General features: G+C 32.9%; 1 protein-coding gene across 9 annotated transcripts in view; it reads left to right on the forward strand.

Annotated features, from left to right (window-relative positions):
• The window catches only part of ECT2 (epithelial cell transforming 2), a 52,564-nt gene that overhangs the window by 24,173 nt on the left and 1,743 nt on the right, over positions 1-26,648 (forward strand). For 5 of the 9 annotated variants that reach the window (XM_045851998.1, XM_045852000.1, XM_045852001.1 and 2 more), the window contains 9 exons: positions 694-790; positions 3,076-3,157; positions 9,722-9,800; positions 9,957-10,076; positions 13,889-14,027; positions 15,252-15,406; positions 21,940-22,047; positions 23,202-23,348; positions 25,255-25,484. In XM_045851998.1, the coding sequence (XP_045707954.1) occupies positions 694-790; positions 3,076-3,157; positions 9,722-9,800; positions 9,957-10,076; positions 13,889-14,027; positions 15,252-15,406; positions 21,940-22,047; positions 23,202-23,348; positions 25,255-25,458 (1,131 nt within the window). In that variant the 3' untranslated portion in view covers positions 25,459-25,484. The remainder of the gene's footprint in view (positions 1-693; positions 791-3,075; positions 3,158-9,721; positions 9,801-9,956; positions 10,077-13,888; positions 14,028-15,251; positions 15,407-21,939; positions 22,048-23,201; positions 23,349-25,254; positions 25,485-26,648) is intronic. The other 4 variants (XM_045852007.1, XM_045852006.1, XM_045852004.1 and 1 more) reach the window with 1 other exon arrangement.

The raw sequence follows: 26,648 nt of genomic DNA on the forward strand, positions 1-26,648 counted from the left end.
GTAAATAAGAATGTGTATGGTGATTATTATTTTTTAAATTATTCATGTTTTAGTTCTCAAACACCTAAAAATTTCCAGGGCGATTTTGTTTGCCTTTAGTGATTTATCCCCCCTTATCAATGCTTTATTTGGTTTCTCCAATGGTGTCAGCATAATTAATATTTTTTAAAAGATTTTATTTATTTATTTTTAGAGAGGGGTAAGGGAGGGAGAGATAGAAACATTGATGTGTGAGAGAAACATTGATTGGTTGACTCTCGCATGCCCCCAACTGAGGACCTGGCCTGCAATCCAGGCATTACCCTGACGGGGAATTGATCAGGAGACCTTTCAGTTTGTGGGACGACACACAATTACTTGAGCTACACCAGTCAGGATAGCATAATTAATTTTTAAATATTTTATCTTGTGAATGATATAGATTTAAGAGTAGCTTAAGATGAAATACATAGTAGTGTGTAGAGGAACTCACTCTCTGGTTGAGATGTTAATGCTTGGCTGGCCAGGAGGTTAGTTCAGGCCTTGGAAGATGTTTTAGCTACATTAATCTGCCACTGAATGAACAAATGCCACCCCACCTCTGCAATTAGTCATCAGGGTACTAATGATCACATGTAATCTGATAAATGTAGGGTGTCTAGTGTTTGTAGAGAACATTTGTTAAAAATTGTTTAATAAATTAATTTCTTTCAGATAAACCAAGCTAAACCAGAATGTGGACGGCAAAGCCTTGTTGAACTCCTCATCCGACCAGTACAGAGGTTACCCAGTGTTGTGTTACTTCTGAATGGTACTTGCCTATTCGCTTTTCAAACCACTTTGGATGATTTAATGGAAAGGTTTTGTTCTAAAAAATTGGAAACATTTTTGTTTTGATAGTTTTCTTAGATTTCAGCATTTAAAGCTTATATCCTTTACATACATAACATCTTTATGGATAATCTTAATCACTTGTGTTACAAAAACTTAGTCTGGTTTAAAATGCTTTATTTTTTCTCATATCGATTATATTGACTAGTATTGTACTTTTTATCTCTCCACCAAAAGTCTTCTTACATTTCATGGTGTATCACTAATTTAAAATCATTTTATACTTATGTAAACATACCATTCACCCAAAAATATCACAAGGCAAGAGGTGATTCCTTCTCTTTCCCAGCTGATAACCCCCCAAATGATCTCTATATCTGTGATTCTGTTCCTGTTCTGCTTGTTTGCTTAATTTGTATTTTTAGATTCAATTGTTGATAGTTGAGAATTTGTTGCCATTTTAATGTTCATAGCTTTGATCATCTTCCTTTTCTTAAATAAGTCCCTTTAACATTTCATATAGTAATGGCTTGGTGATGATGAACTCCTTTAGCTTTGACTTGTCTGGGAAGCACTTTATCTGCCCTTCCATTCTAAATGATAGCTTTGCTGGATAGAGCAATCTTGGTTGTAGGTCCTTGCTTTTCAACATTTTGAATACTTCTTGCTAGTCCCTTCTTGCCTGTAAGGTTTCTTTTGAGAAATCAGCTGACAGTCCTACAGGAACTCCTTTGTTGGTAACTTTGCTTTTCTCTTGTGGCTCTTAACACATTGTGTACCTCTTAGAAATCTCTAAGACATACGCCAGGGACCGCACGTTTTTGGGCAAACTGCATGTTATTTAAATCATTATAACTACAGATCATAATGCACTTTAGGTGTTGTTTTTCAATAATTATAACATTTTTATTTACAAAAAATTAAACAACAAATTAAACAATTAAAGTTCCTAGTACTTTTTTAATGTATGGTACTGCGTAAAACATTTTCCTCTATGAAGAGGGACCAAACAAAATTTACATAAATATCTAGATTCGCTCCTTTTTCCATGGGCGGCATAAACTCTGCAGGCTCTTGTAGGAAATTTTTTCTTTCCACTTGATGGAATACACGCAGGTGCATGCTGCTTCATATCACCTGACAACCTTTTGGGTGGATCTTTACAAGGTGCTCTCCTTGCACCCCCAGGGGAAGGGCTAGACAGATTTGTCTCTGGGTCTGGAGGGCCTTCATTATTGTCATTCGTTATCCAGTCTCTGGCCACCGAAAGCAGAAACTGTCCTTCATTTCCTCTTGGCCCTTGTTGATAGTTTCTGTTTCCTTTTTCATGTTGATAGAGTTTGCAGTGAGCTCATTGTAGCTTCCCTGCAGTTTCTGGTATCTCATTGTGAGCTCATTGAGCTTCCTGACAATCATTGCTTTGAACTCAGTATCTGATAGTTGAGTTGCCTCTATTTCATTTAGCATTCTTTCTGAGACTTCCTCCTTTCCTTTCATTTGGGGATTGTTTCTTTGTCTTCCCATTGTTTGTGAGACTCTTCTGATAGCAGAAACTGTTTATACTTCATTTTTGTTTGTGAATTGAGGTGCTCAAAACACGAGAAAAAAAAACTCGTGAGCGGTAGGAAATGTGTTAAAATTCTCTTGATCTTTTTTTTTTTAAGATTTTATGTATTTATTTTTAGAGAGAGGAGAAGGGAGGGAGAAAGGGGGGGAAAGAAACATTAATGTGTGGTTAACTCTCATGTGACCCCCACTGGGGACCTGGCCTGCAACCCAGGCTTGTGTCCTGACTGGGAATCGAACTGGTGACCCTTTGGTTCACAGTCTACTCAATCCACTGAGCTACACCAGCCAGGGCTCTCTCATGATTTTTAACCTTTGGCATGTTAATTATGATGTGTCTTGGTGTGGACATCTTTGGGTCCAATATCTTTGGGACTTCCTGTCCTTCCTGGACTTGTATGTCTGTTTCCTTTATCAAATTAGGGAAGTTTTTTGTTTTGTTTTGTTTTGTTTTTCATTATTTTTTTCAAGTAAGTTTTCAATCTTGCTGTTATTGTCCTTCTGGCATCCCTATGATTCAGATGTTGACACATTTGGAGATGTTGCAGAGGACATCTTATACTCTCCTTGACAGCATTTTTCAGATGAGATCAGGTGCTTCAGGGTGGTATAGCTGTAGGCTATACAGTGTTTTTAAATCTTAGAGGGAAAACCACTAAATTTTTGTTAATCATGGAAAAAACCATTTTATCATTACAGACCTTAAGAAGCATACAGCTGAGGAAAATCCTGACAAAAGCACTCTAGAAAATGCTATTGAATCACTAAGGGAAGTAATGACGTAAGTGCATTTTTTCAATTTTTTATTCTTCCTTGGATTTAGAATGGAATTGATAGAACAATTAGAGTCATAAATGGAGAGAAGAATGTCAACAAATACTTGTAAAATATTGAAGCTATTTTTCTAATAGTGTAGTTACACATTAAAATGAGAGTGTTATAAGAAAATATTGATTAATCAAAAACATTTATTTCTTAAACTATTAAACTATTATGCACAGGGAATAGCAATGGTTTGCAAAATTGAAAATGTTATAATTTACTAATAGACATTTTCTTCATATGTCTCTAGTCATAGTTTATTTTTATCTTCATATTCATATAAACTGCCCACATTTATCTTGGGAATTTGACAGTAGTGAAATAAAAATAAAATGTTTATCATACTCTCTTCACTTTACTTTTAGCTTTTTGTTTCTTACCTTGAATTTTAAGGGATTAAATTGTTGGGGTTGGTTGGAGATGTAAGAAAGGCATAAACTCAATAAAATTGACTTAGGGCCTTGATTGTTATAAACTTGTAGGCATAGTTCTGATCAGAAGTGATCTTTTCTGACTATTACGATTAGAATCGAGAAGAAGGTTGGTATTGCTTTGTCTCATAAAGGGCAAGAACACTTCATTTCTTAAGACTTTACATATCAGCATATTTAATAGATTTAAAGGAATGATGTCTGAGATTTTGAGATGCATCAATATGAAATATTTCTTAAAATATTTGCAAAGGAACTGTTAGCGAGGAACTTTACTGGCTGCAAGATGAGGCTCCAACAGTAAAGTAACACTCAAAGTAGTGAATACCAGTTTCTCTTGCTACTGACAGTTCTGTGCATGTTTTGTTTTTTGCTTATTTAGTATTTATGTGTTCATCAGTGAGTCTTTTGATTTATTTTGGGGCTAGGATAATAGTTTTTTTCAACACTTCATACTTGAACAGACTCTGACACTACTAACCTTGATTGTTTCAACAAACTGTTGAAGTAGGCAGTCATTGCTAACATATTTTCACAAAAGAGAAAAACTGAGAGGTTGTTAACTTGCCCAACTTTTCTATGTAGTGTGTATCATACTCTACCACTTTTGTTTTGATAATAGCACATGCTATTTGTTATTTATATATAATAGATTTTGATAAACACAGGTTATGAAGTAACCTAACTAGGGAATAGACTACTCATTAGACCTGTCGCCGCCTTTAGAGTAGTGTCAAGTGGACCACTCCAGGGATAATGAGCCAAATTCATAAGATGGATGATTAAATATTCCTTATTTTTCAACATTATTAAGCATCTTGAGACCTTACAAATCTTTCTAATATATCTCTATCCTAAATGACTTGCTCATAGTAGATTTTTAATAGATGTTGAATTATAGAAACTGTTATTTTAATGTCGAATTGTGATGCTGATGTATAAATCTTACAGAATTTGACCATATCTGAATTCTTGAGATTCTTAAAATAGGCATAAGGATTAAATGCTTACTGTGGTTGATTGAAACAACTATAATTTGTTAGGTAAAGGAAATAACGAGACAGCACCAATTAAATGGTCCTTGCTATTTTATTTAAGCAAAACAAACAAACAAAACCCCCTAAAATGGGATTCTAACACCATTAATTACATAGACTCAATTTATAAACATTGATTTATTATAGATTTATGTTTCAGTAGTTTCAGCATATTAATTCTACATATTTAAAATATATTTTGATTAACTTTGGCATACATATACTCCCACAATACCATCACCACTGTCAAGATAAGGAACATTTCTGTCACCGTAAAAGTTTATAAATAGCCTTCGGTATCACTTTTCCTGCTTCTCCCTCTCTAGACTATCCCAAAGCAACAACGGCTATTTTTTTTTTGTTTGTTTTAAACAGTATAATTTGCATTTTCTAGAATTTTATCTAAATTAAATCAAACAGTATATTATCTTTTGTCAGGCTTTTGTTTTTTACTCTGCATAATTATTTCGAGAGTAGTCCTTATTGTTGCTTATATCAATAGTTCATTCTCTTTTACTGTTTTCCATTGTATGGAAATACCACATTTATCCATTCATATGTTGGTGAATGTTTTGATTGCTTTCAGTGTCTGGCTACTACAAATAAAGCTGCTGTGAACATTGGTGAATAAATCTTTGTGTGGACATACACTTTCATTTTTCCTGGGTAAATACCTAGGAGTAAAAATAGCTAGGTCACGGAAGTGTTTACAAATTTACCCTACTATTTCCAAAGTGGTTGTGTTATTTTGCATTCCCACCAACAATGTATGTTAACTACCTGAGTACCGGTGGCTCCATATTCTTACTAAGTATGGTCATTCATTTTAATTTGTGAACTTCTAATGGATGTGTAGTGATGTATCTCATTGTAGTTTTGACTTACATTTTCCCTAGTGACAAATGATGGTTAGCATTTTTCATGTGCTTACTTGCCATCCATATTATCTGCCTTGTGATATACACATGTATGTCCAAATCTTTTGTCTGCTTTTTAAAAATTTGGGCCCTGGCTGGCATAGCTCAGTGGATTGAGGGCGGGCTGCGAACCAAAGAATCGCAGGTTCCATTCCCAGTCAGGGCACATGCCTGGGTTTCAGGCCACGGCCCCCAGCAACCCCACATTGATGTTTCTCTCTCTCTTTCTCCCTCCCTTCCCTCTCTAAAAATAAATAAATAAAATCTTTAAAAAAAATAAATTTGGGTTCTTATTTTAGAGTTCTTTTTAAAAAGCCATTCTTTTAAAAAGAATTGTTTTAAAAAAGGCTTTTGTCAAATATGTGATTTGCAAATGTTTTCGTATAGTCTGTGGTTTGTTTTTATTTTTTTAATATTTCCTTTGAAAAATGGGAGTTCTAGATTTTTATGGAATCTAATTTGTTTTTTTTTTCCCCCTATGGGTGGTAATTTTGTGATTTTATCTAAGACATGTTGATCTTGGTCTAACCCAGGGTCACAACAGTGACCTGTTTTCTTCAAAAAAGCTTTGTATTTTTAATTATTAGATGAAAATCATAGGTCCAGTATTCATTTCTGGTTGGTGGGTTTTTGTTTTTGGTTTTTTGTTTTTTTTTTTTGGTATAAGGTTAAGGTATATATAGATCAATATGTTTTTAATGGAAATTTGTTTCATTGCTCTTTGATAAAAAGACCAACTTTTCCCACTGAATTAGTTTTGCACTTTTGTTGGAAGTCAGTTGACTTTAAATTTTTAGGCTCTTAATTCTATTTCATGTATCTGTATATCTGTGATTATGCCAGTACCACACAGTTTTGATTTCTGTGCTTTGTAATTTAAGTTTTAAAATTGGAAAGTGTGAATCCTCCAAATTTGTTCCTCCTTTTCTGGAAGTTTGACTATTCTGGATCCCTTTAATTTGCATTTTGCTTTTAGATTCAGCCAGTCAATTTCTGGAGGTGGGGAAGAATAATGGGGAATTTGATAGAGATTTTGTGTAATCTCTACTTCAGTTTGTGGAGTATTGTCATCATAACAATAGTAAATTTTCTGATCTGTGAATATTTCCATATGACTTATTCCTAATAGTTTATTCTTATTGATGCTATAGTAAGTGGAAATGTTTTCTTAATTTCATTATTGGAGTGTTCACTGTTAGTGTGTAGAAAGACAGTAGAACTATATACATATTGGTCTTGTACTCTGTAAGCTCGCTGAACTTGTTTTAATTCTAAGTTATTTTTTTAGAGAACTCTTTAGGAGTTACAGTAAACACAGTCCTATTATCTGCAAAGAGAGATAGTTTTAATTCTTTTTTTCCAGTCTGGATGCCTTTTATTTTGTTTTCTTTCTAATTGCTCTGGCTTGAGGCTCTAGTACAATGTTAAACAGGAGCTGTGAGAGTGAACATCAAATCTTACTGGTTTTAGGGGGGAAAGTGTTCAGTCTTTTACTATTAAATATGATGCTACCTATGGGATTTTTATAGATTCCCTTTATTAGGTTAAGAAAGTCCTCATTTATTCCTAGTTTGTTGAGTTTTTTTATCATGAAGGGGCATTGGATTTTGTCAAATGCTTTTTTGCGTCTATTGAGGTGGTCATGTGGTTTTTGTCCTTTATTCTGTTGGAATGGTATATTGCATTAATTGATTTTTAAAATTTTTTAAAAAAGATTTTAGTCATTTATTTTTAGAGAGAGGGGAAGGAAAGAGGAAAGATAGGAGAGAAACATCGATATGCGAGATAACATTTATTATTATTATTATTATCAGTTGCCTCTCCTATGACCCCAGCTGAGAACCTAGCCCACAATCTTGGCATGTGCCCTGATTGGGAATTGAACCAGCAACCTTTCCGTTCGCAGGCTGGCACTCAGTCCACTGAGCCACACCAGCTAGGGTCATCAATTGATTTTTTATTGTTAACTCAAGCCTGTACTTCCAGGATAAAAATCTCACTTGGCCATGGTGTTGAATCCATTTTATATGTTGTTGGATTTGGTTTGCTAGTATTTTGTTGAGGATTTTGGTGTCTGTATTCATAAAGGACGTTGGTATATAGTTTTCTTGTAATGTCTTTTGCTTTGGTATCTTGGTGTTTATGCCTCTTCTGATTTTTGGAGGAATTGGTATAAATTTTTTAGGTCATGGGTAGAATTTCATAAATGAAGTGTTTTGGGCCTAAGCTTTTTATTGCAAGAAGTTTTAAAATTACTAATTGAATTTGTTGTTATAGGTGTATTCAGATTTTCTATTTCTTCTTGAATCAGTTTCTGTACTTTGTGTCTTTCTAGAAATTTGTTGATTACATCTTAGCCATTTAATTTGTTGTTCATTGTGTTTTATAATCCTTTTAATTTCTCTAAGGTCAGTAGTGATGTCCTGAATTTTATTCCTGATTTTAGTAATTTGAGTCTTTTTCTTTTTTTTTTTCTTGGTCAGCTTAGCTAAATGTCAGTTTTGTTGATCTTTTTCAAAGAACCATGTTTTAGTTTTGTCAGTTTTTTCTATTGCTTTTGTATTCTCTATTTCATTAATTTCCACTCTAATCTTTATGTCTCCCTTTCTTGTGTTTGCTTAGGTTTAGTTTGCTCTTTTTTCCCCCCTCGGTTTCTTAAAATGGAAGGTTACGTTATTGATTTAATTTTTTAAATTATTATATGCACTTATAGGTATAAGTTTTTTAAGTATTTCTTTATATGTATCCCATAAATTTTGGTATGCTGTGTTTTGTTTTTATTTATCTAAGTACTTTCAAATTTCCTGTTTACCTAAATACTTTCAATTTTCATGTTTGTGAATTTCCATAGTTTCCTTTTTAATTTTTAATTTCTTTCCATTGTTTTCAGAGAACATAGTTTATATTATTTCAGTCCTTTAAAATTTTTGAGGCTTATTTTATGGCTTTATCTGGCAACTGTTCCATACACACTTGAGAAGAAAGTACATTTTGCTATTGTCGAGTGTCGTATTTCCCTCATTTTACTTGCATCTTATTGTCTTTGAATTTAAATATGTCTCTTATAGACAGCACTTAGTTGGCCAACTTGCCTTGTTTCCTGTCACACAGGAATTGACTTCCAGTGTCTAGAGAACCCTTGTTTCTTTATACTTTGAAGGTTTTTTAGTTGTTTTAGGCAGAAGGGTACCATATTTAGCTGTGTGTAATGTACACCCATGTTTTTGAGCACATTATACACGTAATTATTATACCCATGCACAATGCGCATCCTTATTTTTTCCAAAAATTTGGGTAAAAGAAGTGCACATTATACATGGCAAAATATGGTACATGCTTTTCTTATTTCATCTTTTCTGGAAGCTGTGGTCTTAGTTTTTGTTTCAATGAAATAATCAGTGTATGACCTGAGAATAACTTTAATAAAATCTTAACTTAAAACTGTTAAAATGAAGATTATATGGCTATACAGTGATCCCGCACCTATCGTGGGAGTTACGTTCCAGAGACCCCCATGATAGGTGAAAATCCACAAAGTAGCAGTGTTATATTTATTTTATTTATATATATTTTAACGCTTTATAAACCCTTCCCACACTCCTATAAACCTTTCCCATTCTCTTGTTAACCTTTCCCATACTCTTATAAACACTTCATATGCTCTTAAACACTTTCTATACACTCTTAAACCTATGTAATTTTAACAACGTATAAAATTCTATATGTATACTCACCAGTGAAATATACAGTCGTCCCTCGCTATATCGCAGTTCACTGATTGCTGCTTCACTGTATTGTGTGCTTAAAAGAACCTGAGATACAGTGAAGCTGCAATCAGTGAACTGCGATATAGCGAGGGACAAGACTGTAATGCATTTTAGGAAGTATATACTGACTATAGTTTAAAAAAAACATAGTAAGGAGTATGGCAAATGATACTTTTTTTGGAAGGGTCTATGGAATTTTTGTAAGTGTAATAGCTTCTTTTAGGGAATATTTTAACTGATTCAGTTAATTAGAATTAAGATAAACTCATTGGAAGGACTTTTATTGTAACATGAGAAGTATTTGTATGCAGTTTCTATATTCTGTTGTTTTAAAAGTTAAAGTTTTAAAAATAACCTTATTGATTTTTCAGACATATTAATGAGGATAAGAGAAAAACTGAAGCTCAAAAGCAAATTTTTGATGTTGTTTATGAAGTAGATGGATGCCCAGTAAGTATTCATTTTTGATGATTCACTTTTTTTCTTTCTTGTTATTTAGATTCTATAATTTTAATATAAATGAATCTTGGCACCACTTTCTTTTAAGTTATAATTTAAACAATTCCTTTATCTCAAGTGATCCATTAATATTTTCAATCTGTACAGGCTAATCTTTTATCTTCTCACCGAAGCTTAGTCCAACGAGTTGAAACAATTTCTCTTGGTGAGCACCCCTGTGACAGAGGAGAACAAGTAACTCTCTTCCTCTTCAACGATTGCCTGGAGGTAAAGCTGTACGTAATATGATATTAACGCTGCTGATTTGTGTGACTTCCTTGAATGTATAAGACCAAGCTATGATTAAAGTATTAAATACAAGTTTAAAGTAAGTGAACTTAAATAATCACACTTTTTGATTGAGACGAATTTTGATTAATGGAATGCTTTTAGAGGACCTAATATTAAGAAATAGCATAAATTTTCATAACTTCAAATTTAAGTCAGAATGAAAATTTAGCTTATTGTCATACGAATAAATAACTCAAGAATTTTAGGAACTTCTTATTTTTATGTATATTTATAAACGATGTACAAAATAATTATGAGTTTATTTTGAAATTTATATAAGTGTTTTTCAGCAAAGAAGTCAGTATTTTCTCGAAAAGAGAGATAACTTGATTATTTAATATCATGAACTGTGATTCCCTGATTCTTTCTAAGTCAGCAGGGTTTAGAGTGTGAGTGGTGAGTATATAAGATGGTGTGCAATGATTCTAATTCTAAAATTCTCATTTAAGTTTTTCCTCCATATTATTTCTACAAGCAAACTGAATTACATTTGTGTCCTTTTTCAACTCTTTTTTTTTCATTCTGTTAATAGTATATTTTTAAATACTTAAAAGAGCCTAATGGGGTATATAAAGGAGTGTATTTTCCTTCATCTCAGGAGGTAAAGCTGTTCATTTTGATAAAATGGATATTAACCAGAAGACCTGTTTGACATTTCTATTATTGGGTAGCTTTGTTACTTTCATTAAAGAGATTTGATGGCCTTCCTACTTATCTATCTATCTATCTATCTATCTATCTATCTATCTGTCTGTCTGTCTGTCTTTCTTCTTATTGAATTTATGAGATGCACAATTCTACAACATATCATCTCTGGACTGTATCGTGTGTTCACCACCCTTAGTCTAGTCTCCATCTGCTACTATTACCCTCCCTTATGCCCTCCTCTACCTCTCCCCCCGACCACCCTCAGCAGTCACCACATTGTTGTCTGTGGTCCATGAGGTTTTCTTTATTTTTTTTTTCTTTTTGCTCAGTCTCTTTACCCATTTACTCTGTCCTGCCCTCTCTCCACTCCAGCTGTCAGCCTGCTCTTTATCTATGAGTCTTTTGCATGTTAGTTGATTTGTTCATCAGTTACCACATTAAGTGGAATCACATGGTACTTGTCTATCTCTGACTGGCTTATTATTCATTTAGCATAATGCTCTCCAGGGTCGTCCATGCTTGTTGCAAAGGGTAAGATTTTCTTTTTATGGTTGAGTAGTATTCCACTCTGTAAATGTACCACAGCTTTTTAAATCCACTCTACTGATGGACACTTGGGTTTCTTCCATATCTTGGCTATTGTAAATAATGTTACAGTGAGCATAGGGGTGCATATATTCTTTCAAATTAGGGTTTCAGGTTTCTTCAAATAAAAAGCTTATTTTCCTAAATTATGTGAAAAAAAAAACAAGGTAATATCACTCTAACAATGCAGTGAGTATTCTTTTAAAAAGACTATACCTCTTTCTTTTTTTCTTTTCTACTTGTTTTCTAGTGTTGTGCTCTTATATCGTGTATATTAATATAAAATGAAAGGGAATCTTAGAGAATAAATAATCATGCCCAGTCACCAAAAGTTCACTTGTGTTAATGCAGAGTTTTGTTGTGAGGTTAGTTAAAAATAGTATTTTAATTTGTTCAGAAATGTTACAACACACAAAAGTAAAGACAGTGAAAATACTGTACACAATTGAGCATATCCAGAACTGAGAAAGTTATTAAGAAATCATGAGGCAGGTAATGCAGGACTTCTTGTCTGTTCTGTAGTAAGAAATTTGGCCTGCTCTGCTTTTGAGAACAGGAGCTAGGTAGAGTCAATTATGAATCATACTTACTTCAGTTTGCATTGTCATGGGGTTCTGTCTGTCCATAGTTTGTCAGTACTTCTATTTGTTAGCTTCTAATAAAGCTCTTTTTTGTTTTTCCTGTTGAAGTCCCTAGGTCAACTGGCTATATTCACCTAATTGGTTAGGTTATAGGTACTTCACTGTTAATCCATTCTGGTTTTTATCCTCTTAATCTTGAGAGAGTTGTGGCCAACTTTAAATTTTTGATCTTTCATCCTCTTCAAATTCCATGAAGACTTCTATAACTGGACTGACTTTCTTTCCATTTTAATTCCTGCCATTTGTTACTCCCTGTAGCTTTCAGTCAATTATGTGATACTCTGGCCTCTCATTACATTTACCAGTGACTTTTTGTTCTGCTCTCTCTCAGAATCTCAGTAACTAAAACAGCTCTATTTTTAACATTAAATTTGGAATTAAAGATTTATAATCCTGAACTCTTATTCTTTAGCTTATTTATCTAAAAAAACAAATAGGCAAACATAAAACCCACACCTCTAGGCAAATTGGAAATGAAGAGTGTGGTAAAATCTATAATGACTTCTCTTAAATATGGCAGATGATGTTTTACTGAATCTAAAATAATTTAGTGTTTGAGAATATATTTTCCTTTTATATTTTGCTTGTGTTTTGATTTTTAACTTGACACAAGTATGTTTAAATATGCATGAAAATATTTAGAGTCCTTATTGCTTATTTCCATTCAATTAATATGTGAACTTTTTTTTTAAAGATTTTATTTATTTATTTTTAGAGAGGGAAGGGAGGGAGAAAGAGAGAGAGAGAAAGAAACATCAATGTGTGGTTGCTGGGGGCCGTGGCCTGCAACCCAGGCATGTGCCCTGACTGGGAATGGAACCTGCGATGCTTTGGTTCGCAGCCCACCCTCAATCCACTTAGCTACGCCAGCCAGGGCTATATAAGTGAACTTTTAATATTAGCTGTATAACATAGATCTGTGTCATATGTCTGCTTCAGTGTGAATGTGGCACTGACTGCCTTTTGGGCTTTTCTAATTAGCCAACACAGGTAGGTATACTTTTCAGCCACATTTTATCATATTCATGATGGTGACCAATTAATCTTAATTCATTAAGTAACCCAATCTAAATGATTTTTTGTGAATGTCTTTCAGTTGATTATAATCTCAAAAGTCATGTTCTTTTAAAAAAGCTAAATAACATAACAGGCTTTCGTGGAAATGAAAACAATAACTTGAGAGACCTTATAAAATTCACAGAACTCAAGTATATCATGGAATCACAGGGACCTTTCTGATTTTGCTCCTGGCTTTTCCAGTGTTCCTTTGCCTATCCCTTCCTTTTGCATGAATCCCCAGTATAGGTAAAATTATATTTTAACACAGCATCTTGAATTTATGATTTGTATCATTTGTTTAGTATATTGTATAGTTACCTTTTAAATGTCATCTTTCTCAACAGTATGAAAATATTAGAGACAGACCTTTTTTTTTTTTTTAATTTAACTCCTTTATTCTCAGGATCTGAGGTAATCTTGAATTCTTGTCTTTAACTGATATCAGTTATCTTTCGAAGCCAGTACAGAGACCCCAGAGCAACTATTTTTTTCCCTGAACTCAAGAAGATTCCTCAGTTCTTTAATCCTCTTAGTTCTTACAATGCTTCTATGTTTTTTCACACCTTTGGGATTTTTTGCATAGATCCTGTTCCTTGGCCTGGTTTCCTGACTTCTGAACTCTTATTATATAAACATGAGCATTTCTGTGCACAGTTAATGTGTATGGATTTTTTTACATAACTTCTTATCACAGCAATTCTGGAATGACTGATAGTCAGATGAACTGCATATAGATTTATATGATTAGTACTATTTTATATTTTATGTTTTTAGTCTTTTTATTCATATTAACTATGTTTTTTTTTCTGTAATCAGATAGCAAGGAAACGCCACAAGGTTATTGGCACTTTCAAGAGTCCTCATGGCCATACCCGACCCCCAGCCCCTCTTAAGCATGTTCAACTAATGCCTCTTTCTCAAATTAAGAAAGTGCTGGACATAAGAGAGACTGAAGGTATGCTTATTGGATAAACTATTGGCTAATAAAATTATTCATTGCAGGTTTGATTCACTTTCTTATGTTTTATGTGTAAGTGCTAAATTATCCTTACATATAATTGGTTAGTTCTGGTAAAGTAATTCTTGTACTTCTATCCCAGCTCTGTCTCTAGGAACTGACCTGGTTTTTGATATTTTTCAAATAAAAGTGCTATCTCACTTCGGCATGTAACCACTTAAGGAATATCTTCATCCTTTGAATGGTTGGTTACGTGTCAAAATACTATTCTAACCTAGCCTGTTCCCATACCAAACTTTTAATTTCTTCACAGTCCAAAAGAAATTACTAGTCTATTACCTGTGCTCTGCATCTTCTGCCTTCCCTGTTTGTCCATGGCTGCATTTTTAAGGATGCAGTTAGGCTATGACCAGGAATAGATGTGCATGAGTAAATACACCCAAAGTAACTAGGGTAGTCTTGACATGGAGTTAAATGTATACTAAGGGGAGCTTTTACTCTTGACTTTGGTAGTGTCAGGGAGGGTTCTCTGAAGGCCCGAAATTGTCAAAAGGTTATGCTTACCCAAAACAGTATTAGCTATTTACCTGGCACCGAGTGGTGTGTCTGCATGGTTTCCTCTAAAGATGGAAGGCTTTGGGTTAATAGAAACAATTAAAGAAAATTTGAACAATACCTTATCTTTACTCACTTGTCAAATTTTGAGTTATTAAGGGTTGTGTAGTACATTTATTTGAAATAATTTCCATATTTTTGGATTATAATAATGAAAGACTTCATTGTTTGAAGTAGGTTCCACATCTTGGTCACAAAACTTTTTGTAAGTTTTAATATTTGGACATTTTATTTCTTTCAAATGGTTTTAGGTAGGTTGAATTTTTAAATTATTCTTACATAGTCATTTATAACTCAAATTTAGGATTCTAAGTTCATTCTAATTGTTTAAAACCTCCATCATACAAAATATTTAATGTCATGGGAAATATTATTTATGTAGTATCAAATTATCATTGTTGGTTCATCATATGGTACTTACTGTTATAATTCTTTCTAATGTTTTAATGAAATATGGTGATGCTCTTGTCCAATTAAAAATAGAGGGGATGGGAAGGATGGTGAAGAGAGTTTTTTTTCATTGGAATATTGTTGGTCTGAAGGAATAAACTTGTATAAATCTGTCACTTTCCAAGGGTAACAATGTTTATGATTCTGGAACTCTAGATTGCCATAATGCTTTTGCCTTGCTGGTGAGGCCACCAACAGAGCAGGCAAATGTGCTGCTCAGTTTCCAGATGACATCAGAGGAACTTCCAAAAGAAAACTGGCTAAAGATGCTGTGTCGACATGTAGCCAACACCATTTGTAAAGCAGATACTGTAAGTTCTTAATCTCCTATTATAATGAAAAATTAAACTCCATGGCATTGCATTCAAGCTAAACCTGTGCATTTCTAATAATTTACTAATTATGAATATAGGAAAGTTTTAGTTTTGTGTATATTGAGAAAAGCTGGTTTAATAAGTTGTTTTGGAAAAGAATTTTTAAAAGTATACACATGTAACATTTCTATGAGTTGCTAGTGTATAGAAAGGTCCTCATAACCTCATAGTTTCTGTGTTTCTGATTTAGTGAGGCTTTTGGGACTTGTAATGTACCCTGTGATTTTCACAGATGCCCTTTGACATGGCTGTTTGTAAAATAGAAGGTATTCTTTTCTGCTGTGTGTTTTTTTTTTATTTTTTATTTTTTTAATCTAACTGAAAGCAGTAGATGAGTTGTAGGAAGTTGCTTTTCCTATTGGGCAAATAGCCAATCTAGTTTTCTTTGTCTAGCCTCTTAAACTCAAATGCCATTATGAATATATAAATATAGTATATATAATTACCCTATACAGATTAAAGTAGAGATAGATGAGAAAATCAAATGATCAAAGTTAAGTGATTTACCAGAAGTTGGGTAGCCTGTATTGAAATCTTATTTTCAAATCTTACAAAAAGGTATGTGTAGCTCTTTTTCACACATACACCTTTTCAATAAGGTTTGGTATAAAGAGCCTGTAGCTCTTGAGTGAAATATAGGTCCTTTATAAGATAATTTAACTTCATTATATATAGGCTCCATCATAAATCATAAGTGACATAGATTTATTAACAAAATTCATTCGTTATTAGAATTATACTTTTGACATTAGTGGTTAGAAATCTGTAATGACTTTAAAAAGCTACCTACCATCTGACCTCAGTTAATGGAAAAATTTGCTTAAAATACAATCTATTAAATTATTGGCCATAAGTTGGCTAATAATGCTAGACCTCAACTAATGAAACAAATTCCATAAAGTAAACTTAGCCACAAGATGGCAGCAAACATTTAACAATATCCTGTTTCATACTGTCTTAAACAAAATTTTTTTTCAGTTGTGAAATTTTGTTACTAAGAAATATGTCTGTAAATTCACATATTTGTTAACTTCAGTTGAACTCTGTCTCCAATTTAAAATAATGCACATAGTAAATTTTTGAAAAACCCTGAGCCTCACTGTCTTATCATTTGAGAACATTTGCCATGTTGAAGAGAAAGTATTTATACACCCACCCACCCACACACACACACACACACAAGACATAAAAGGTAAAAATCTCTGATTCTTGGAATCAGTAGTTATTGCCCTATTATGTATATTTTGGTACCCTAAATAATTGGAGCTTAAATAACTAAGAGTAAGTATAGCTGTTTTATTATAGACTAATTTCATTTTTCATGCCCATTTGTAAATGACTTAAGAATTAAAATTTTCAAGCTGAAAGAACACTTAATCTAATACATTTTTTATGTGTGAAACTAAGGCCAAGAGCATTAAACTAACATTAGATTCTGGGTATCCTTATTTGGTTAAGCCCTCTCAATAGTTTTTCTCCTCATGGATGTGATGTCCCATATTTGTTGTTTCAGATTTAAAGGTTATATTTTAATCTGTTGAAAATTTTTTTCTTAGAATGCTTAGGTATGTATTTTTGGTCTCTTGCCTACATATAACCTTCAATTACATTGTCTGTACTCTTAAGGCTCATATATCATCTGTGGTCAGATGATAGCTTTTCTTAAGCCATTGCAGATTTCCAGCCTCTGATAGCAAAAGTATAAGTCTATTAACAAATTTAAGCAATGTTACACTCTCTTCCTCTACTTTGAATAGTTTGTAAATAACTGGATAATTAAATGTCTTACGCTACAGTTTAGTACTTTTACTGTTAATTATTTATACTTCTGTAAAAAATCAAACTCATCCTTACATCTTGATGAATCACCACTGGCTACTTATTAGTAGCAATATTCACTCTATTCAATAATATTCAATATTGTAGAACTAGAATTTCTTACTACATAAGGAATAATTGACTGAAGACAGAACATATATAAAAGGAGTTTGTGTTCCTAAACCAATAATCTTTGTAATGGACTTTGCGTGATTTTTATTTAAAATTATAATTATTCTGCTGATTATTAGCAGTCCATTGTAAGTTGTTAATATAAATGTCCGTTATTGGTACCACTTTAATTTGACCAAATCAGAAACTCTAAGCTATTAACATGATTACAGAGTTTGAGGAAATCACTGAGGCACAGGCTAAGGGTGAGGACACAATGATACTAGATGCTATCATAAATGAGAGAGTTGCATAAGTTGTTTTCTATTTACGTGAATCTATATAGGTGATATATGGATGTTAAATTTGTAATCCATTGTTTTTATTAAATTAATATCTTACTATCTCCAATTGTTTTCTGATAATTTTTTTGGAATTTTCAGCTCTCAGTTTTTAAAAAAATGTCATGAATTGACCAATTCAGATTGAGCATTGATAAATTACCTTTTGGTTTGAAAATATGACATAATAGAGAAAAATTATTCTGTGTCAAAACTTTTTTTTAATTTATCTTTATGTTGCCCCAGCTGGCGTAGCTCAATGGATTGAGCGAGGGCTGCAAACCAAAGTGTCGCAGGTTGGATTCCCAGTCAGAATACATGCCTGGGTTGCAGGCCATGGCCCCCAGCAACCGCACATTGATGTTTCTCTCTCTCTCTTGCTCCCTTCCTTCCCTCTCTAAAAGCGAATAAATAAAATCTTTAAAAAAATGTATCTTTATGTCTAGATAAAAAATTTCTGTCAAAAAATAGATTTTTGGTATATATGTATTGATTGGATGAAATCCAAATAGAAATGAAATTAAAATTGAAAATGGAATGAAATGAAAACAAAATTAAGTTCATAAAACTAAAGTTAAAGCTGTGCTTAGTTTATGTTGCCATATATACAGCAGTGTAGAAATACGAATGTTAATATAAAACATTAAGATAATGCAGGGAGACTCGGGGTTAGGCAGAACTTGTATCACAGTCCTTGTTGCTGTGTTTTCCATGGTTTGGCAAGAGATGTTAACTATTCAGAGGTTTGTTGTTATTTTCTTTAAGATTTTTTAATTACTCTCTTTTAGAGAGGGGAAAGGAGGGAGAAAGAGAGGGAAAGAAATATCAATGTGCAAGGGATACACCTATTGGTTGTCTCTTGCTAGTCTGCAGCTGGGGACCTCGTGGAACCCAGGCATGTACCCTGACTGGGAATTGAACTGGTGACCTCTTGGTTCACGGGCCAGTGCTCAATCTTCTGAGCCACACCAGCCAGGGAAATTTTTTATGTGATTGTCTAGATGATTGGCAGGAACTAATTGAAAACTATTGGTCAAATAAATATAGATACATACAAACAGTTTTCCTCTTTGTCAGCAGTAACCAACTAGAAAGTGTAGAAAATAAAGACCCTTCCCCTGCATCACATACTACTTTTTCAATAAGGTTTAGTATAAGTTTATCTAGGAATATCCTTATAAGGAACAAATGATATCTATTTTAAGAAAACTACTTTACAAAGAGGCCTATAATGTTCCTCAGTGAGAATACTGATTAGTCATAAAAATGTCGATTCATTGAAGTCCTTATAAAATTCTATAGAAAATATTTGGAATATGATAGAATGATTTCAAGGATGATTTTCTTTTTTAAAAAAGCAACAGGAACATTTAGAAAATAGTACTTCCTTTATGAGACATTGTAACTTTCGAGTTACAATAATCAGAACACTTTACACTGATTCAAAAATTTATAGGTGGATCAGTGGGAAGGACAGATATTCTTGAAATAAGACTTCATTGTATGATAAATGTAGGACCATAACAATTTAATAAAATTGTTAACACATGGTACTAAGATATTTCATGAATACTTAGAGAAAATTAGATGGTATATACTAACCTTATCATTCCTAACTGTAGATTCAAGAATTAAAAATGAAAAGTGAAGCCATTTAAAAAACCTGTAATAAAATATAGGTGGTAAATATTAATTTGTTTATTTTTTGTTGTTGAGTTTTAGGAATATATATTATGGATATTAATCCCCTATCAGATATATACATTGCAAACACTTTTTCCCATTCTGTGGGGTTGCCATCTTACTCTTTCTTTGATAGAGTCTTATGTATACAATTTTTAAATTTTCATGAAGTCCACTTTGTCTGTTTTTCTTTTGTCTCTGCTGCTGGTATCAACCAAGAAATGATTGCTAAATCCATTGCCTTGAAACTTTTTTCCTGTATTTCTTCTAAGAATTTTTATAATTTTAACTCGTCTATTTAGATATTTGATCCATTTTAACTTAATTTTTATATATGGTGTAAGGTAAGGGTCCAACTTTATTCATTTTTGCCTGTGGATATCTAGATGTTAAAAAACTGCCCTTTTTTCCCTTTGACTATTTTTGATGCTGTGGGTTCTATTCTAAGCTCTCTATTCTAATTTATCCCATTTTTTATTTCTTACGTCAGTACCATATTGTTTTGAGCATAGTAGCTTTGTAGTGTTTTGAAATCAGGAAGCTTGAGACTTTGAACTTTGTTTGTTTGTTTTGTTTGTTTCTTTTGTTTCATTTTAAAGATTATTTTGGCTATTTGAGGTCCCTTCAAATTCCATATGAATTTTAGAACGAATTTTTCTTTTTCTGAAAAAAAAATCATAGAGATTTTACTGAATATGTAATTTACTTTGGGTAGTATTGACCTCTTAACAATATTAAATCTTTCAGTTCATCAACACAGGATGTTTTTCCATTTGTTTGTGTCTCCTTTAATTTCCTTCAGCAGTAACACTTTGTTGTTTATGGCATGTACATCTTTCATTTCCTTGGTTAAATTCTTCCTAAGTATTATTTTATCTTTTTCATATTATTATAATAGTTTATTTCCTAACAAGAAAGTGTAAACACTTTAAGTGTTCAAAAATAGTGAAATGATAAAATTAGTTCTAGTATAATCAGAAGAGGCTTTTATAAGCTGTTCAGTAAGAATAATTCTTTTGAATATTTAAAGACATGGGGTGGGGAATACCCCAAAGTAAATAACTACAGTTAAATAACTACGATTTTGTTGAAATATTTCATGCATGTAGGAAAATTCTGTCAGAATTATACCAAAATGTAAATAGTAAATGGTTAGTAGAGTGTGTGGGTGATTTTAGTTAAAAATTTTCTAAATTTCTTCTGATGATGTGGTTAAGAAAAAAAAAAACTCAGTAAAAATTGTAACATTGTATTTAAAGGATAGTGATAATTATAAGTACTGTTCCTGAATGGGAATAGAGAAGCAACTCTGTGTCATTTAGCAAATAGTTCAAGTTGAAAAGAGAGGGTCTGGAGCAGGCAAGGTGGACTTGGTTGTTTTAAATTAAAGAAGCTTTAGAAAAACCAAGGCTGTCTGTGGATTTTAGTGTTGAAGAACCAAAGCAAGCACTTAAATTGTCGAGTATAATATTCAACACCTTGTGTTTATGAACAAGTTAAACATTTCATTTCAAAGAACTACTATGCATTATTTTGTTTTAGCTTTATGATTACAATGGGTTAGGTATACCAAGTATTTTCTACGTTTTTGCAGATGAGAAAATTTTCAGAAAAACCAACATCCACACAATTGTAGAAAATTCTCTCCAGCAGTGGAATGATAGTGCTAGAGAGCAGTCAGTCCTACCTACTGCGCTAGAGTAGTGAGGCAGCTTGCCAGTTCATGGCCCAGATTTATAACTTAAAGTGAAAATTTGTTATAGGAATATACGAAAACACTTGCTTTAACTTGCTTTCTCCTGAAAGATGAAGCATGATCTGAGCAACTAATATTTAAATTACTTGGAGTTTGTTTGTTTCATTTAAGGTTAATTTTGGCTAGTGGTTCTTGGCCTCTGTGAAATCTTTGACTCCTTTCATAATCTGATATAAGATCTAAACCTCCTCAGAAAAATGTCCTTTGCACTTACATACACACAGAATTTTGCACATAATTTAAGGGGATTACATACCTCCTGATTTCCATGCATTGCCACTTCTCTGAACTCTTGATCACAGGTTCAGAACCTCCAATTTAGAATTCCTCTACATGTTAATTGAGGATGAAAGGGAAAAGTTGGAGAAAGTGTAAGTTTAAATTTGAGATTTTTCTCAAGGAAAGTGTTTGTGATATTGGTTTTGTCACAGACGTTATTTTTAAGCATATACATTATGCTAATTTTCTAACTTGTTAGTTTTAGGGTTGTTAGTAAGATTTTATATTAAGTTCTTTTTCAAGTTGCATTGGTATCTGTTGTCCTTGTAATGAATTTTTTTATTTACCGAGTTTATTTTCCACTATCTTAAATTAGTACATTTTAGAATAGAAATTATGTCAAGCACATCAAAAATATTGAATGGCTTCATTTACATATACTCACATATGTAGATATGTGCTTAAAGGTTTGATTTTTAGAAACAGTTGTGTATTTTTTTACGTTTTATTTTAAAATAATAAAAATGTTCATTTTTCAACAGGAAAATCTTATTTATACTGCTGATCCAGAAACCCTTGAAGTAAATACAAAAGATATGGATAGTACATTGAGTAGAGCATCTAGAGCAATAAAAAAAACTTCAAAAAAGGTGAGACTTAGTGGAGATTTTAAACATATCTCCAAAAAGTATTTTTCAGAGTAAATTAAAATAATACTGCCATAAACACCAGTGTAAAGATAGTCTAAAACAGTTAGTTTTGGGATAGACATGGTTCACAGAGATAATTTTAGTTTAGTGAATTCTTTGGCACAGTAATTATAACAACCTTGGCACAAGTAATTATATCTTTCCTATTCTTGTTATAGATACTTCTGTGAACTCTACTTCAGTAGAAGTATACTGATTGTGTTTTAGGTATATATGTGTGTGCATTCTTCTTAAATATTGCCTCAGACATTGTTCAGCAAAGGGCAGTTGACAGACAGAAGGCCTGGGATCTGCACCTGACCATAGTATGTTTCAGTTGTGTAAATGAAGATAACTTCCCTACTTACTTTGTCAGGGTTGTTGACAGCTATGTAAGAATGTTGATAATAAGGGCTTTTTAAAAGTAGAACTAGAGTTTTAACTGTCCAGGTTAAAATTTCAGCTAAAGTCTACTGCTAGATTTACATATTTTTGTTGTTTTTGCTTTTGAGGGGAAGCCTTGTACTTTATTTAATCATTTTTGCATTTCCCAGCAGTTAGCATGTATGATAGATCTTAGTTCAACGTGTTAAATCATGAGTCAAATGAACTCCTTCACTTTTTCAATAAAGAAATTGGGTTTCAAATGGCTTTGGATTAGAGATCACAACTATATTTTAGCAGAATCAGACAAAATAAAACCCGCATTTCTTCTCTTCCATGCCAGGTTTATGCTCGCACTTTCTTTTATCCATTTGACTGTAGTGCTCTATGATTGCAAGTGTACAGCAGGCTTTTGAATTATGTTCAGCATCATTTGATTGTAATGTTGATGAGACAGTATAGGAACTTAACTCTTGTTTATATCAATTAGCCTGCAGTAAATTAGATTTTGTTATGTGTCCTTTCACGTGAAGTCACAGAACCTGTTCATGACCACAATGCCGAGTGAGGACTGACTGTTCTACATTTTCTCAGTGCTTTGTTTGAAGAGTTTCTCGTTATGTGTTATTTATACAAAAACTTTTGGTGTTATTTGGCTTTGTTTATATATAATTGTTTTTATAAATTATGTTAAATTTATATAGGCTTAATAATAATTTTTTTAACTCTAGGTTACAAGAGCATTCTCTTTCTCCAAAACTCCGAGAAGAGCTCTCCGAAGGACTCTTATGCCGTCGCAAAGTTCAGTGGAGGGAAGAAGTCCTCACGGCAGTGACAAGCAGGCACTGAGTCGTCTGTCTAGCACATCATCATTAGCAGTAAGTGACATTGATATAAGGGGCTAAATGACTTACTTTTATGGAGTAAGTATGGAATTTGCTAACTTTCAAAGATGGAAATTAAGTATCTCTATCATTTTTTAATATCTCTTAACTTCTAACATCTTTTATTGGGTACAGGTAACTGAGAAAACCTTACTTAATGAAATAAACACATACTTTAAATGTAGTTTATTTGATAAGAAGTTTTGTTTGGATTGAGATATGTTCTACAATCTCTAAGGAAAAAATCATGTTTCAATCTGGCCTGTCACTTTACTCACCTAAGTAGTAATGGTTCTGTTTATACAGATTGGTTCCAATAATACAGGGGTGGGCAAAAGTAGATTTACAGTTTTGAGTTCACAAAACACTTTATTCTTATATATAATTTATTAATTATGGTACAACTGTAAAATTACTTTTGCCCCTGCTTGTATAACAGAGACTGAGTTTTATTCTTTTTACTATTTCTGTGATGAGTAGAATATAATCTCTGAAACTGTGGATGTCTAAGGATGATACGGGTTCCAAATTCATATTTATATTTGTAAATGTTTTCTGAAAAGTCCAAACTTTCAATGGTGTCAAAATTATTAGATGATTAATATTAAGGCCATTTCTAACATTTGTTACTGTCACTAAGTATATGAGTGATGTATCTTTGTAAAATTATTAACCTAACCTACAAGTGACTGTCAGTTATGTGTCCTTTAGCAAGTTTCTTATCATCTTATCACCATTTTTGCTGATGAGGGAAAAGAGATTAATAGTACTTCCCTCTGGTGTTAATATAAGGACTAAATACAAACACACACATACATACTCCATATGATGTGATTATATAGTGAGGCAGTTTGAGTAGTGACTAAGAGCACGAACTCTGGAATGTCTATAAGTTACTTTATGCAAAGTCCTTTGAATAGCCCCTGGCACACAGTGCGAGCTCTAGTTGTTGTTTGTTTGTTTTTTGTCCCCCTCCCCCATCCTCTTTCAGCCTCCCGTTCACATTCCCCATGGCTGCCTGAGAGAGAACCCCTGTTGTTCTCAGCTAAACCCTCATTAATCCCCCTGCATCCTCAGACTATCAAACCCCTCTATGGCAGTATGCTCAGTCTCCCCCAGCCCTGTCCTCCCTCTAATTTCCTACAACTCATGTCCTCTGCCCCACTCCCCACCCAATTCCAGCCATACTAGCTTTCTTGATTTCCTTAAAAAATGCTATAAGATCACTCCACCCAGAGGGTTTTGCACAGGGCCTTTCCTTGCACCAGTAAATGCCCTTCTTCAGCTCTTCATATTGGGTCTATAAGATGAAAAGGGTGCTGTACTAAATCATAAATTCCTAACTGGCGGGTCATGGTGGAGAGTCACTGCTCTGGCTGCTGTAGTGTTTTATAAGTGGTTACCTGTTACAGTGTGACATTTAGATAAGACACGTCATGTTTAATAACGTACTGTTTTACAGCTAGTTAAGTCTTGAGTTAATACATCAAAGAGTTACAGCCGTATCTGAGCATGTTTATATAGCTATTTGATCAAGGTTAACCTTATGACAGGAGAAAAGTTGTACTTAGTTGATAATATAAATATATCTAAAGAAATTCGATCATTGAAAAACATTAAAATTGACAAAATACAGTAGGCATTTCTATATTAAAGTCAGATTATAAACTTTCTGAAGGACAAAGAACCATCCCTTATTTATTTCCTGCATCTGTGAGTAACTATTGTAAACATTGCTTTTCAAATGAAGGTAATTGGATTTTATAGGAATTTTGTAGGAAATTAATTTGTATTATTTATTGTTTTGTCACTTTTACGAAGACAATATAAATAAGAAGTATCTAAAATATCTTTTAGACATTTATGTCCTCTTCTCCATTGCTTATTTCTGTTCTAACAGATTATCCATTCAGTTTCCACAAGCAGTAAAATTGGATTTACTAAGCATGTTTATGCTCAGCGCTCAAACTCTACTGGTGGGCGCTCTCAAAAGTCCTGGTTTTTAAAAGTCCTGGGAAATACTGGTTTTTCAAATTTCAAAAAAAGTTCTATCCAACTCATCTTTGATATTTGTGAAGAATTAGGAGATATGCCAACCCAGTAATGGAAACAAGCCTCATGAAGTTTAATGTGAGCTTATTAGCTATTTGAAATTTGTTTTTGTGAAAAAGAAAAGTATTCTTTCTCCACTGAATACTTTTTAGGTGGGTGGGAACTTTTGAATTCACAACTTTGTAATTGCTTTGAATTCACAACAACTAGGCTTATTAGAGTTTCTTTGCATATTGACACATAAAAATATTTTTGCAAAAGCCCTGGCTGGCATAGGTCAGTGGATTGAGCTCGGTCTGCGAACCAAAGCATTGCAGGTTCGATTCCCAGTCAGGGCACATGCCTGGGTTGCAGGCAGGTCTCCATTGGGGGCCACATGACAGACAACCACACATTGATATTTCTCTCTTTCTTTCTCCCTCCCTTACCGTCTCTAGAAATAAATAAATAAAATATTAAAAATAAAAGAATTTAAAAAGTATATTTTTGCAAGGTAATTTATGCTTGAGGCCAGAAAAAAATCAATGCTACTAGAAATTTTCTTATGTATGAAAGTGGTCATTTTAAGCAACAGTAATAATTGCCATGAAAGGGATTCTTTCCAAATCTGATTCTTAATCTTAGATTTATGGCATTTTATAAAATTTATGCTTTTAATATAGCAAATCATAAAACATTTTTCTTCAGGAAGGTGTATTTTTATATTTTCTACTTAAATCATTACTTTGTAGTACATTAATCAACACAGCTCTTTAAACACTTCATTTTACTACCTTGTAGGTGAGAACCTTGTTGGTTCTGAGTTTTAGTTACACTTAGCCTCGTATATATGTGAAAATAAAACAGTAACTTGCTTTCTAATTCATTTTGATTTATACCCACTGTTGGATTTTTGGTATTCTTGTGTATGCTTCTTTGTTATTGTTAAAATTCTGATGATATTTAACTTTGTCCTCAGAAGCAACAAATTTAGACAGCTTAGTAGCTTAATATCTATTGTCAGAAGTACTGATGTTTTGTTCAGTTTTTATATGGGGCAAAATTATACACACACAAATACAAATACATACATATGGGTTGCACATGTAATATAAAACCTTTTTATGAGTGAATGGCTTTTAATTTTAGAAAATTATTCCTCACGAAGTAATTTCTTAATTCTGCTTTATGATTAAGTTAAGAGGAAACCACTAGGGTTTATTTTTTACCTCAAAACTTTTTACTGATTTATAACTTTTTAAT

Source organism: Phyllostomus hastatus, unplaced genomic scaffold, assembly GCF_019186645.2.
Source record: "Phyllostomus hastatus isolate PE091 unplaced genomic scaffold, TTU_PhHast_1.1 phas_contig_86, whole genome shotgun sequence".
NCBI classification, from domain to species: domain Eukaryota; kingdom Metazoa; phylum Chordata; class Mammalia; order Chiroptera; family Phyllostomidae; genus Phyllostomus; species Phyllostomus hastatus.